This window comes from Simochromis diagramma, unplaced genomic scaffold (assembly GCF_900408965.1).
Source record: "Simochromis diagramma unplaced genomic scaffold, fSimDia1.1 OVJJ01000618.1, whole genome shotgun sequence".
Lineage (NCBI taxonomy): Eukaryota > Metazoa > Chordata > Actinopteri > Cichliformes > Cichlidae > Simochromis > Simochromis diagramma.
The window spans coordinates 3438534-3452044 of record NW_024387423.1 but is presented as its reverse complement, the minus strand read 5'-3'; the positions used below and the strand labels follow the sequence as shown (position 1 = coordinate 3452044).

The following is a 13511-nucleotide window of genomic DNA, read 5'->3' as shown; positions in this document are numbered from 1 at the left end:
TCAGCACTTATAACTTTCTAAGTTATACATTATAATATCATAGTGGCTCTTACCTTTTTTTAATTTTCAAGTTACGTTTTTCAAACATTTGCATCCAATTTTTCCATAATAAGTATTTGGTGTATTTTATTTTTAGGCATGTTAACCTTCATTGGACAAGATGGTACAGAGAGTAGGAGAGTTTGAGGGGAAATGGTCTGGGTCAGACTTGAATCCAGGCCCCTGTGACATGGATTTTAGCCCCGAGTATATCACCTGCCAACACAGCTAGCTATAGCACCACCCAGCCCATAAATTCCTGAGTTATGGCCAATGAGGTCACAGTGACTTGGCCCTTTGACTTCTGAATTCTAATCAGCTCATCATTGAGTCCAAGATAATGTACTTGGCAAATGTAATGGAATTCCTTCCCTTTCTGTGATACTGCAGTAACACGGTGACACTAAGGAACCCGATCATCAAAACCAGTTCCGATCATGAAGTCTGTAAATTTCTGCAGAATTTGCAGACATTTAAAAGAAACTGCTTTAACGAGAACCCCCAAACAATGCCTAAATAACAACATGGCCAATTGTTGACAAAGAACCACTACAGGAAGCAGCTGTTAGAGAGTGACTGAGAGAACCCAAAGCCTATAATGAAGGCAAACACTGTCTTCATGCAAAGAAACACAGATGCACACAGAGAAACAAAAGCTGTCCTGATGTTTTCTTTCAGACTGTATAGAAGCGTTACAGGATCACAGACTGGGTTTTGACATTCGGTCATTAATCTATAGCCTAGTTTCTATACGTTGGCTCTGTCTAAGTAATAACTTAAGAGGAAAAAGGCCTCTGTCAGTGGTCAAATGTGAAGCAGGTATGAGACGCTCCACTGGAGCCAAATTGGCCAGGAGACCCAGAGAATCATCCATTAAGAGGGACGGCTTGTTCCCAGAAAATGTCAGGAAGAAAACAGAGGGTGAGAGAGGGACCCTTGCTGTTATAGAAAATGGAAAATCCACTCTCACACGCATACACTTTCTCACAGACACACAGCTCTACCGTGGTGAATGATGCTCTGGTCTAAAAGTTTCTGCACAATCTTGATGGCCGTGTCTCGATCTGAAGCTTCCTTGTGTTCGATCAGCCAATCAATGAGCTCCTTAGCTACAAAGCAGTTCGGGTAAGTCCGGAGGTGGTGCCTCCGGTCCTTGATCACCTTCGCCTCATGGAGCCGCAGCCTGTAAACAAGTAGCAGAGGGGAAGAAAATCTGACTTCAGCACAAGTCCTTAGAAATTACACCAGAAATTGGGTTTTTTGTTGTTGTTGTTGTTTGTTTTGCACCTGAAAGGGTGCATTGATTTTGTAACATATAAAGAGACTGTAATAACAGTGAGGAGAGACCAGAGCAGCATGGTGTGTCATTTTACACTCATTTTGCTCATATTGTTCTAAAACAAACAGCTAAGCACTGTTGCTGACTACATGTCCTGATTTGGTTATCGATGTGAGGGTGTCACAATTGAAATTTAAAGTGGAATGAAAACACAGCAAATGCATATTTTTGGTTTGAGATGAAACACAGTATTCAAACACTATCTGCAGGGATTTATAAGGTTGACTGCATGATCACATGATGAACCTCTCAAGCCAAACTTAATTTCCATCATGGGCCAGATACCGCCCACTTTGATCTTGAGATCAAACCAGTGAAACTCCTCCTTACGCCAGTGTAAAAACATTTAAATAAACATTTAAACCCTGAGATCTCTTGATATAAGAAATCAAAGTGTTAGTTCAACAGTACATCTCGGTTTTCTTCATGATAAGCTTTGGTAACCCATTCCCACACTGTCCTGCATACATAAAATCTAAAGTTTCAAGTTTCTTGTTTTTAAAATGTGAGCGCACTATAAAAAAGCAAATGTGGACATTTCTATAGTAAATAGTGAAAAATAAGAACTTCTCTGTCATTTAATTGTTTATTTAATAACTTTTCTGTAGCTGGGAAGACTTATTAGTAAAATCTATGAAAATACAGTTAAAAAGTTAAAAATCAATGCACTTGTTCACATTTTTGAAAGCTATTGAGTGGGCTGGATTGAAGTCTTTGCTGGGCTCATTCTGGGCCCCGGGCTTTATGTTTGGCACCCCTGGTGTAGATCCTTCATGTGCTGGCTTCACAGTGACCTCTAGCTGAACCTAGGTATTGTGAAACAGCCCACCAGTCTTAGCCAAGCTTCCTCCAGCTAGCTAGTTCCACTTCATGCTGAGTCTGTATGCAGCTGGCTAGCATCACGCCGGATTAGCTATGACAGCATTAGTCCAAGCCGACCCAACTCTACTGCCAAGACTCACGACGGGCAAACAAGCTCCTCTGAAAAACTTGGAGACTTTGCATCCATGCAATTCTGACATCATCCTCTCTGTGTATTTAGCTCCGGTCTAATCCTCACATAAATTCAACTCGAGAGGAAGCAGAAAGCAAAGTCGTTTCATTTCTTTAACTTGTGCTGAATCACACAGTAACAGGGAGAAGCTTTTCTCAAAGAGTCTTTGCCTACTGGCATGCCGAGTCCCAGGCTGGAAGCATTCATGAACACTTAATAACCATCAGACTCAACCACAGTGCAACACATTATCTATTCACAGCTATGAACTGGTCACAAGACTTACTACAACAGCTGCATGTGCCTGTTCTTCCATATAGCTGCTTCTCTGTCTGTTTTTAAGCCATCTGCCTGAAACAGATCTGTTCTGTGAACACGATAGAGCACAAACAAGTGATAACATATTTTAAAACAGTCTGCTGTTATCAGTAACGGAAACTGTGTCATTCATGTTCCATGAGCTTGACTCATGATAAAGTGAGCTAACAAAGGTGTGGGCACTGCTTGCTCTCATCAGCAAAGTGTAATCTTATACTTATGAATGCTGCGGTTCTCAGACTGAAAGGGAATGTGACGTTTTTAAATCTCTCATTGCGTTTGGTATGAGCAAACACTCCAGGACAAAGCTAAAAAAAAAACAAAGGAATTGCAGCCAAACACAGAAGGAGAAAGTCAGACATTAAACTGTCCCGTGTGTAAGAGTGTTTCCAGGATTTTTTTTTTTTTAAATAGGATGCAGCGAAGGGAAAGCGAGAAGGACCATGGGTCATGTTTAATCAGAAAACTCTCATTAATAATATGAAACAAAACAAATTACAAATATTCACAAGCTACAGTGCTGTCCAAAGGTTTTGGCATCCCTTATCTCCTTATATTTTGCTTCCAAAGAGCCAGACCTAATTGTATTTTTTTAATTGGTCTTGAGCAATAGTTCTCCAGGCTTTCTGAAGGTCTTTCAAAAATTTTCTTTGGACATTGGCTGCTTCGTTACCCTCATTTTCACTCTAGTCCTTGTATCGGAGGAATTTTTTTTGTTTGTGAAGCTACTTAACACTGACCTTTGAGTCATTCGAGTATAAAACAAATACTGTACATAAGAGAAAACTTAGCCAAGAATGAATTTTAATTGTATTTTAGGCACTGTGTATTACCAGCCAGTTTTGCTTGCATTTCTTTAGTTAAATATATGAAAAATGCCAAAGATAAAATTGTGCTTGTGCACCAACAAGGTGTTATTAGCTGAAGACTTTGCAGCATGGTGTGGAAAACTGGGCAAGTGGTGATCCTAAAAAACCACCCCAAACTATCCAGAACAGATGAAAAGTCTCTTAAAGTCATGTCCTTAAGAAATAAGAACATAGAGAACATATAGAGAAATCGGGGGTGGCCCGAGACCTTTGCACAGCACTGATTCGTGATTTTTGGCTGCCCTGTACTATAACTATACGGTGGCCACAAGATTTAACAGTAAGGTAATGAAACCGGGTTGAAACAGTGACTATGTTTTCTTTTCGCTGAGTGTTAGAAATAAAGGACAGTGCCTGACACAATTTTTCCGACTTTCTATAGCCACACTAGCCACTGAAGGAAACTGCACTTACCCACTGCACCGCATTAATCTAAATGTTAACGTCAGCATTCCTAAATGCTCACAAAGGCAATTTAACATGCTGATTGCAAGCATAAATAATGTTTACTATATTCACTGAAGGTCATTTTTTATATGCATACATACATACAAAAAAGCAGCCAAGAACAGTTTTGGTTTCTATTCATGCACTATCCATAGTATGGGAAACGCTGACCTGGCGATGGCAACAGATAAAATTAAATTTATTCCTCAGTGTTTGTCCATCCATAAAGCAGCCAACAAGCTCGATGTGGCACCAAAATCTATATGTGTACCAACTTCATTTTATTTTATAATATTACTTTTTTTTTTGCAATCCATCAAATAGTTGAACTCTTCAAGCGTGAAGCAAAGCAGGGACAAAAAGACATCTTTAAAACTGTCAGGAATTAAGATTTAGGCCAGAGAGCAAGTCTTACAAGCCACAACCTTGAGTCCTTTCCCCCAGAACAGCGGCATCTCAGGAGACCCTGGAACAGCCTCCACAACCAACCTTTCGTTCACTGACACTGACCACAATGCCAGCTGGCAATCTCAGTGTGCAGCAGTGCCAAGGACACTGACACACACACACATGGTGAGCATATAATGATAAACAGGGAAAACTGTTGCAAGCAAACTGTTAATCTCTTTAGGAAGACTGAAGTGATACTGCTTGTGGTTTTTTGGAAAGCAACATACTTCAAAACACAACCACAAAAACATACTTTAGCCACATATTTCCATATAGTTCAGTTGGGGGCTGAAATTCCAGGCATTGATGCCATGCTTTACCAACTGGGCCTCTATTCATTGCTGGGGGTATGAAGTAGTGAATGAACTGCTGGTTATGTAGTCTTTTTTTCTTTTTTCTTTTTTCTTTTTTACAGTACAGTGGGTCAAAGGGTACAGCATGTCAACAACACTGCTAGCAGTGTTGGTACAAATCCCTGATAGGATGAATGGGCAGGGCTTGATAATGACACCGGGTTAGTAAGTTCATCATTCTCTGCGGGGCTCAAAGGGCACTGTATAGATGGAGCACCAGAAATGAATGCTGCAAAGCAGGATCCTGCAGATTCTGGACATTAAAGTGATATAGTAACGTGAAAATGCGTTACATAGTGGAGATGAGGAGCAACAGCGTGCACGAGGAAGGTTATGCATGTGCGAATGTCTTTGTTTGGTTGTGCATGGTGCAGTGGGGCAAAAAAACAAAACAAAAACAGGCTGCTGTACCCGTTTGCATGGAGAGGGAGCCACGTGATTGCATGGTTATTAACCTGCTGTCAAATATCCTCCCAAAACCCGCTTCCCTTATTGACTGTCATGGCCTTTTACATGTACCCAAAACATGCAGACATGAGCATGCATAGTAACTTAAAAACTGCTAGGAATTCCTTGCTATTAAAGCTGTCAAATCACACGAAAGGTACCACAAACTTTGCCAAAAACAAGGTAGGACGCTACACCCTGTGAATTCTACGAGAACTTGGAGCTGAACCGACCGACATACCTGAGCTGTTCCCCGGTGACAAGCACCTCGGCCAGACGCTCCAGCTCGGCAGCCTTCTTCTGCATGGTGTTCCCGATGCCGTCCATCTCTCTGCTGAAACAAGAAGCAAAGGGCAGGGGGGGTTGTGTTTCTATGCATCCAAATGTGCATCACTGCTTTTTAGGTGACAAACGCATAAAGAATCACCGGATTGGACAAAGGCGTGGAGAAGATCCGTGCGCTGATGACAAACAATGCACTGACACCTCGGTTTCTGCTTACCCTTCAAGCACCATGGAGAGCGGTGAGGGTAGGCTCGCAGGTATTCCTTGGATGAAAGCGAAGAAAGGAATTACTCCATCCCGGGAAACACGAGCAACAATGCCGGGAGTGAGACGCAAAAACAATCCAGGCAGCGCCTCAGTGCGCCTGCAGCTTCATCAGCAGTTCTCCACTTTCAGTTCCCTGGATTGGAAAAAAAAAAACCCAAACAAGAAAATCTACTCTTACAGATCAGTGCATGCATGCATGCCCCCTCCTCGTCGTAGTCTCCTTGAACCCCTGCGTTTAATCTTTGAATTCAGCGCTGGTGACAGCAGCTCTCTCTCTTTCTCTCTCTCTCTCCCTCCGTGCGGTGCTCGGTTTGTTTGTCCCCGCGTGCGACCAACCACACGAGCTGACTGCACGTTTTCTGCACGGAGCAGCCGGAGCCCATCCACAAAGCCCCCGCATTGGGAGGACTCTGCTGACGTCACTGGGGGAGTTCACCGAAGGGGCGGGATTGCAGAGATGTATGTGTGTGTGAGCGTGTGCAGGTGCGCGTGCGCTCGCTTCTGGAAAGAATGAGGTAGGATAGGTGGGACATGAGGGGGTAATTTTAGCTACAAATTCGGGTTGTACACCTTTCTCCTTTGCACGTGTTCGTGTATTTTCTAGAGGGAAAAAAGGCATTCTGTCATTTACAACTGTAAAAGCAACTGTAACACCTGTGATTTACACAAACTAAATTGGTAACAATTTGGAGCTTAATAATAAGATTTGTTTGTATTTATTCCACAAAATGGGACGTCTCCACCTCCTTTACCTGTTAAATATATATGCTATAGTGTACAATAGAGGGGGGAAAGACACAGAAGGAGATTATGTAATATACTATAAAGCAATTCAGTGCAGACAAAGAATGCCAACTGCAATTTCTATTCAAATAAAGTGTGTCAGTGTAGCCTACTTGTAGCTAAAAAGGCCTCAGGACAAACTCTGACAGGCAACAGGAATCCAATCATAAGCTACCAAAACATCCTCCTATGACATGTGAGCAGGGTGTAGCTCAACCTACGCAGCAGCAGCACACAAATTCCTGTGGACATGCACACTGCCTTACATGTGTTGCTCAATGTATAAAATAACAACATATGTCGAAACTTGTCGAGGAACTGGAAGATTAGTTCCAACTCAAAAACAAAGTATTCTGTGTTACTGTACATTTATGTACAGCCACTCCTTCATTTCTCTATATTTTGTTTGGAAAGTTGGAAACAGGTCCACTGATTTTCTGGATAGAGTATATAAACAAACAAACAAACAAACAAACAAACCAAAAAACAGATTTAGTACCTGTCTAAGAAGTTACGCCGATATTTTCTTTGAATGTTGGCTGCGTCCTGTTCTGTGTCACAAGCATCCCACACCGCTTCAGTGTGGAGGCCAATCTATAACTGATAGTCTTCCTCTGTGCATCTTTCTCTTTTACTGCATTGGCTCTGTGTTTGGGGTCATTGTCATGCTGAAAAATGAAGCTGTAGCTAATTGGACATTTTAAAAGATGTTGTTGTGTGGTGGACCAAAATCTGATGGCCCTGCTTTCATAATTCCATCAATTCTGACAAGATCTCCACCACCACAAATGTAGCCCCAAAGCATGACAGAAGCCTCCACTGTGTTATACAGATGGCTGTAAACACTCACTGCTGTACAGCTCTCCTGGCTCCTCAGTAAACACCAATAATACAAACCAAAAATGTAAAATTTGGATTAATCACTCTGTCAGACCTGTTGCCACTGATTTTCAGTCCAGTCCTTGTGCAGTTTGGCATACCTCAGCTATTTCTCCCTGTTCCTTCAGTCCAGCCTTCTGGGATTTCCTTACCTGGATGATTGAGCATGCACCAAGACAAAAGAGAAACGTGGCGAAATTGAACAATAGACAAGAACTTCTGGGTTATGGTGTAATATGGCATAACCCACAATGAACAGATCACTTCTATGGTCTATAATAAAATAAAATGACATTAAATATGCAGTGCACTAGAGTCAGGGTAGAGCATCTTTCTTCCTGCCCTCCACTCAGTCAGAGTCTTGGTGGCTGTGGCCTGGCAGCACCAACTGCTGCCAACACTGTTTACATGTGATGGTATTATTCTTCCTTGCGTACCACTTCATTTTTGCCACTGTTCTTCACCTCCTGCCCTTTTCTCTTATGATAATGCTGGGTGGTGTAAAGCACATCCATGAACCCATCACAGGTTGGTGAGGAACAAGAGAATGGGAGGAGGCAGGAAAGGGCAGGCAGCTGGGTGGGTTGCTTTCAGAGGTAACAAGGAAATGGACCCACTTGGGAGCTTCATCTGTTTCAGTTGGGCCATCCCTGCAGAACAACCACACAACTGAAATACTTTTGTAATAGCCTCCTTCTCTCTTGATAAGGTAAATAATCTATCAAGTTCTCGACTGCTTTCATTTGATTGTTTATCAATTACTTAACTATTTCTGTGTGGGTGTATGCGGCAGGTCGGGGTTCTTATCACCAACAAAAGCTGTAAACTTAAAATACAGGGTTAAGTAAAAAATGTAGGCCCCCATATTCTTCTTCATATTTTCCAAAGCCATCCAGTGGGCCGATTGAGACCCCCAGGCCTTATGTTTGTCACCACTAATAATAATTTTGCACCCAATGCTTTATATGAGCTAGTAGCCCCCCACTCAGCCAGAGTCATGGCAGCTGTGGCTTGGCAGTACCAAATGCCAAATTACTGCTGGTGTGTGGTAGAGTCCCTCTCCTGCTGACACTGTTTACACATGATTTTATTAGTCTTCCTCACATAACTGTCACTATATTTCTCCTTCTGTCTTTTCCTCTTATAATAGTGCTGGGTGGTGTAAGGCACATCCACCAGCCAAGCAGCTGCAGGTGGGTGAGGAACCATAGGAACCCTTCATACTCAAGGCAGGGATTTTCTTTTTGTAGGGCCTTCCAGATTTCTGGCATCCTTGCAGAGTGGATCAGAGGGACAACAAAAGTGTTGCAGCTCCTCTCTCCATCATATGCCTCAGTCAACTGCTTGAGCATGACTTCCTCACCGTCCTGGATGGTCCTTCTACAGTGAAGTATCATCTCTGCTTTGGTGATGTGGCTTGTCACATCTGCTTCCGTAGGGCACATGTGACTTGTTTCCTTGCTTCTGTGGGCTTAGCTGCCCTGAGTCATTGCAGGTCGCTGTCATCCCACAAAAAGATGCAGCTGGTGACTTGGGCCATGAAACCAGAGTAGAGAGCGTGGGAATCAGTTGGGCATCCAGTAGCAAATCTCCTAGTAACATTTGTTACCCAAGCAGCTGTATACCGAGGCTCACCTGCCAGCTTCCTCACAATCTTCTTGGCGAAGTCCATTTTGATAGCCTGTCCAAACAGGGATGTGATGGAGGCCTTCACTTTATCCAGCCTGCTGAGGACATCTTGGGCATATACCTGCATCAGTCAATGATTTTTAGGTCCTGCAGGCAGTGAGAAACTGAATTTGCTTCTCAAGCCAGCTTTTAGCATGCTCTTCCTCCAGTTGCTTTTTTTTGGCTGCTTCTGTTTCCCAACCTACGCTGACGCATGAAGAACACAACCTGGATGTCACATCCCAGCTTGTATGTCAGAAGACATGGGAAGTGGAATTGCGATGGCCAACATCTAGATGGGAAATGATGGTGTGGCTCCAGCTGATCATCTTTTGTTTGCAGCTCCTACAGGCAAGATATTCTGAAGCCAAGTAATAAGAGTTGCTGATATCAACTATGAGCTTGATCTACTAATGTAGTCCAGCAGATATAAGATCTGACTTGCAACAGTCTGGATGTGGACAGTACAGCCTCACACGCCACAGCGTCCTATCCATCCAAAGGAACAGGGGTGGCCAAAGTACTGCTCCAGTGCAGGCAGAGCACTTGAAGTCAGTGAATTGCACATTCTGTCTACCTTTGTGTGGTCCACCTCTGACTGATTAAAGCGCAACCACTTGTACAAGGTTTTGGAAATCCACCTCTGGTCAATATCTGGTAAGGCGTGGATCCAGCCAGCAGGAAGGAAAATTCTCTATTAAACCGATAACAGACAATAAAAGTACAATAATTTTTTAACTTATATTTTGTGTGTGTGAGAGAGGAACCACATACCTAGCATAACCCAGTACATTTTCAGCCAACCGCTGAAGCTTATGGCCCCTGAAGATTCCAGACTGCAGAAGATGGTGTTCATTATCAGGGTCCCCACCTTGACAGAACAGCCATCCTTGCTGACTCTTTTACCTTCTCAGGTGAGAGAGCTCAGGCCCATGGGCTTTTCTCGGCTTTGACTGTCATGGCCTCTTCTGTGTCAAAGAGACTGGCACAGCCGTCCCCTCTCCTTCTTCTAAATCTAGGATCCATTCTGTTTCAAAAAAGGACAAAAAAACTCGGTCAGTCTCTGATGGGCAATTAATTGTGCTACTCTTACTTTATTTGCTCATGTCCCAATGTGCAAACTAGTATGTTAAACCGTGTAGTATTTAACATTATCAGGGTTGCATATGATAGCTTGCTACATAATAGCTTGTCGCACAATGCTGTATATTAGCTAATAGAATATGAATTAGAATTTGCTCACAACTCTCCTAACTTTAATTTACTTTATTAAAAATAGCTGGGTTAAGTATATATAAACTTTGATTAGCCTTCAGCATGATTATTATTATTATGTTATAAACTTCGACTTACTGTCTTCATGGCAGTCAGAATTTCACTGAAGTTAAGGGGTGGATCCTGGAGACAGTCTTGACAACAGTGATTCCAAAAAGTTGATTCTGTTCTGGATGTGGCGTTTTCAGTGGGAGAAACGTTTTGTCACTCATTCAAGTGACTTCTTCAGGCTCAGCTGACTGCAGGTCTTATGAGCCCCTGAAACGAGACCCAGGAAGTGGTTATAGAAAGAGGGTGATAGACAATGCTATTGACCGAACCTCATACCACAGGTTATACCCAGAGGAATCTACACCAAGTCTGTATGGTTTACCGAAGATACATAAACATGGTGCACCTTTAAGACCAATTGTCTGTATGATCAACTTCCTTACCTATAACATGTTAAAGAAAAAACACCAAGTCATTGGTTAATAAATAACCAATATTTATTAAATTAATAAATAATAATATTGAATATTATTAATAAATCTTTAAAAGCCTGTTGTAACAGTATGCTCAGGTAGTGATGGATATTTGTAGCTGGTAAAACAACATTGGCACCTTTCCAGCAACTTTTTATCCACATTTCACCTTTATTAGTTTTAACTGCCGATTTAGAAGGCGGGACTAGTCTGTGTGGTTAGACACAGATTGGTTAATTTAGGTGAGCTAGCGAAAGATGGTGAAAATAAACCATTAATATTAGTTTGCCTTTGGGAGTGTAGTTACCTGGTTTATTGCTGTGATGGGCACTCTGTGACGAAATGTAACTAGTGTTTTTTTCTGTATTGTCATTAGCCTGTTCTTATGGAAGAGGATTTGGACCACTAGAAAGACAAAAAAGTAGCCACGTCTTTCTTTTTTGTTTCTTTTCCAGAATTCTGACTTTAATCTCAGAATTCTGACTTAATTCCCTCAAAATTCTAATCTCAGAATTTTGAGCTCAATCTCAGAATTCTCAGAATTAATCTCAGAATTTGTGTCTTTTTCTTAGAATTCTGAGATTAAAGTCAGAATTTTGGCTTTTTTCTTGGAATTTTTACTTTTTTTCAGAATTCTAATCTCAGAATTAATCTCTTTTTATCCACATTTCACCTTTATTTCACCTTAATCACCAAAGTGATACATTAGTTTTAGTTGCCGATTTAGAAGGCGGGACTAGTCTGTGTGGTTAGACACAGATTGGTTAATTTAGGTGAGCTAGCGAAAGATGGTGAAAATAAACCATTAATATTAGTTTGCCTTTGGGAGTGTAGTTACCTGGTTTATTGCTGTGGTGGGCACTCTGTGACGAAATGTAACTAGTGTTTCTGTCTGATTAGCCTGTTCTTATGGAAGAGGATTAGGACCACTAGAAAGACAGAAAAAGTAGCCACGTCTTTCTTTCTTTTTTTCTTTTCCAGAATTTTTATGAAAAAAGTCTGACTTTTTCTCAGAATTCAGAATTTTTTCTCTGAGATTAACCTTAGAATTCTCAGACTTAATCTCATAATTGGTGTCTTTTTCTCAGAATTCTGAGATTAAAGTCAGTATATTGAGAAAAAAGTTTGTTCGACAATTATCTTGAGACGTCCTGCCACCTTATTTGTGTAAAGCTCAACAGCGACATCTGCTGACCAACGGAGCCTTTTAAAGTAAGAGAGGAAGAGTGGTACGCTAACGAATTGCAGGTGTGCACTGAGTCTGTCACGTGGGCCAGTGGCGCAATGGATAACGCGTCTGACTACGGATCAGAAGATTCTAGGTTCGACTCCTGGCTGGCTCGTCGTATTTTTAGCCTTCATTCTCTTATATAAGAGTTAAATGCTGGATGACTTGCTAGAGATGTATAATTCCAAGAAATAGTGGATGTATTGATTATATTGTTTGCTAGTGACCAGAAGAATAAAGAGGCAGGCCTGTTGCCTGAACTTGCTGGAATTTCTAGAAAGATTTGACCATCAGTCATCAATCAGTCAATTTTCTTGGCAACAAGTACAGCTTCAGTTCAGTTTGGTTGTTTGGGGGAAGACAAAGTTTCTTGGATAAACACAGATAAGTATTATTGTTATAACTATTAGAGGTTGTGTCAGAACCATCACAATACCTAGGATCTCGTGGAGATGGAGACGTAATTCGTTCTACGGAAGTGAAAGTAAAACAAGGAAGCTTTCTTAAATTTACATATGAGGAGAGTGGAAAAGATCGAGCCAGCCAGGAGTCGAACCTAGAATCTTCTGATCCGTAGTCAGACGCGTTATCCATTGCGCCACTGGCCCACGACGGTTTCCATTCGAGCACTTCCTACTTCACAACAGTGTAAGTATTTGCAGTCTAGGTTTATTCGTTCTTTTTATAAGTATAACATTAAAAAGAACAATAATTGTTAAATGAATAAATAGTAGTAGTTACAACTTAATGAGAAAAAACTCGGCCTAGTTGCTCTCTATGCCAGCAGGTGACGCCATCGTGCTTATTTTCAGAGCTAGTGAACACGGTGCCTAAACAAATCAGAAGATCATAGGATCGAGTTCTTCCTTGTTGCGTTTTTTTTAGCCAGCCAGTCTGCCTGCGCCTAAAGAGAATATGTGTAGACTAGGGGCTTCCAACTCCAGTTCTTGAAACCTACTGTCCTTCAGCTTTTAGATGCATCCTTGTTCCACAAGACATGAATCAAATGAATGGCTTGTTACCAGACCTTTGCCAAACTTGTTGGCATGCTGAAGAGGTAATTCAACCATTTATTTCACCTGTGTTGGAGTAGGGATGCATCTAAAAGCTGCAGGACAGAAGCTCTTGAGAAGTGGAGTTGGAGACCCCTGTTGTAGACTATCATTGCAGAAAAGAACATGGCAGTGGCTGCCATGCTCCTCAGGACTAATAGTAAGGAGGACATTGTCCCGAATTTGAATATGTGGCACAAAAACAAACCAATGGAGGCCCAGTAGAGTGCAATCAGATGAAGAGTTTATTAAGAACACACGCGTGGGAAGAAGCACACAGCATCACATCAGCAGACTTCTTAGCCCAAAATACACAGACAATGGCTTTTTATAATGTCAGGGTTACCGCCCCTT

At 41.8% G+C, this 13511-nt stretch overlaps 1 protein-coding gene and 2 non-coding genes across 4 annotated transcripts in view; 1 reads left to right on the top strand and 2 right to left on the bottom strand.

The window, feature by feature from the left end:
• deptor (DEP domain containing MTOR-interacting protein) overlaps positions 1–13511 on the bottom strand; it is a 50796-nt gene that overhangs the window by 30014 nt on the left and 7271 nt on the right. Inside the window, exons 2-4 of one of the 2 annotated variants that reach the window (XM_040012700.1) lie at positions 5759–6156; positions 5498–5590; positions 1044–1222 (exon numbers count right to left, since the gene is read on the bottom strand). In XM_040012700.1, coding sequence (XP_039868634.1) covers positions 1044–1222; positions 5498–5590; positions 5759–5772 — 286 coding nt within the window. In that variant the 5' untranslated portion in view covers positions 5773–6156. The remainder of the gene's footprint in view (positions 1–1043; positions 1223–5497; positions 5591–5758; positions 6157–13511) is intronic. The other variant, XM_040012701.1, reaches the window with a different exon arrangement.
• Positions 12148–12220, top strand: trnar-acg. Its single transcript has one exon. It is a non-coding gene; the product is annotated as a tRNA-Arg (tRNA).
• On the bottom strand, positions 12641–12713 carry trnar-acg. Its single transcript has one exon. It is a non-coding gene; the product is annotated as a tRNA-Arg (tRNA).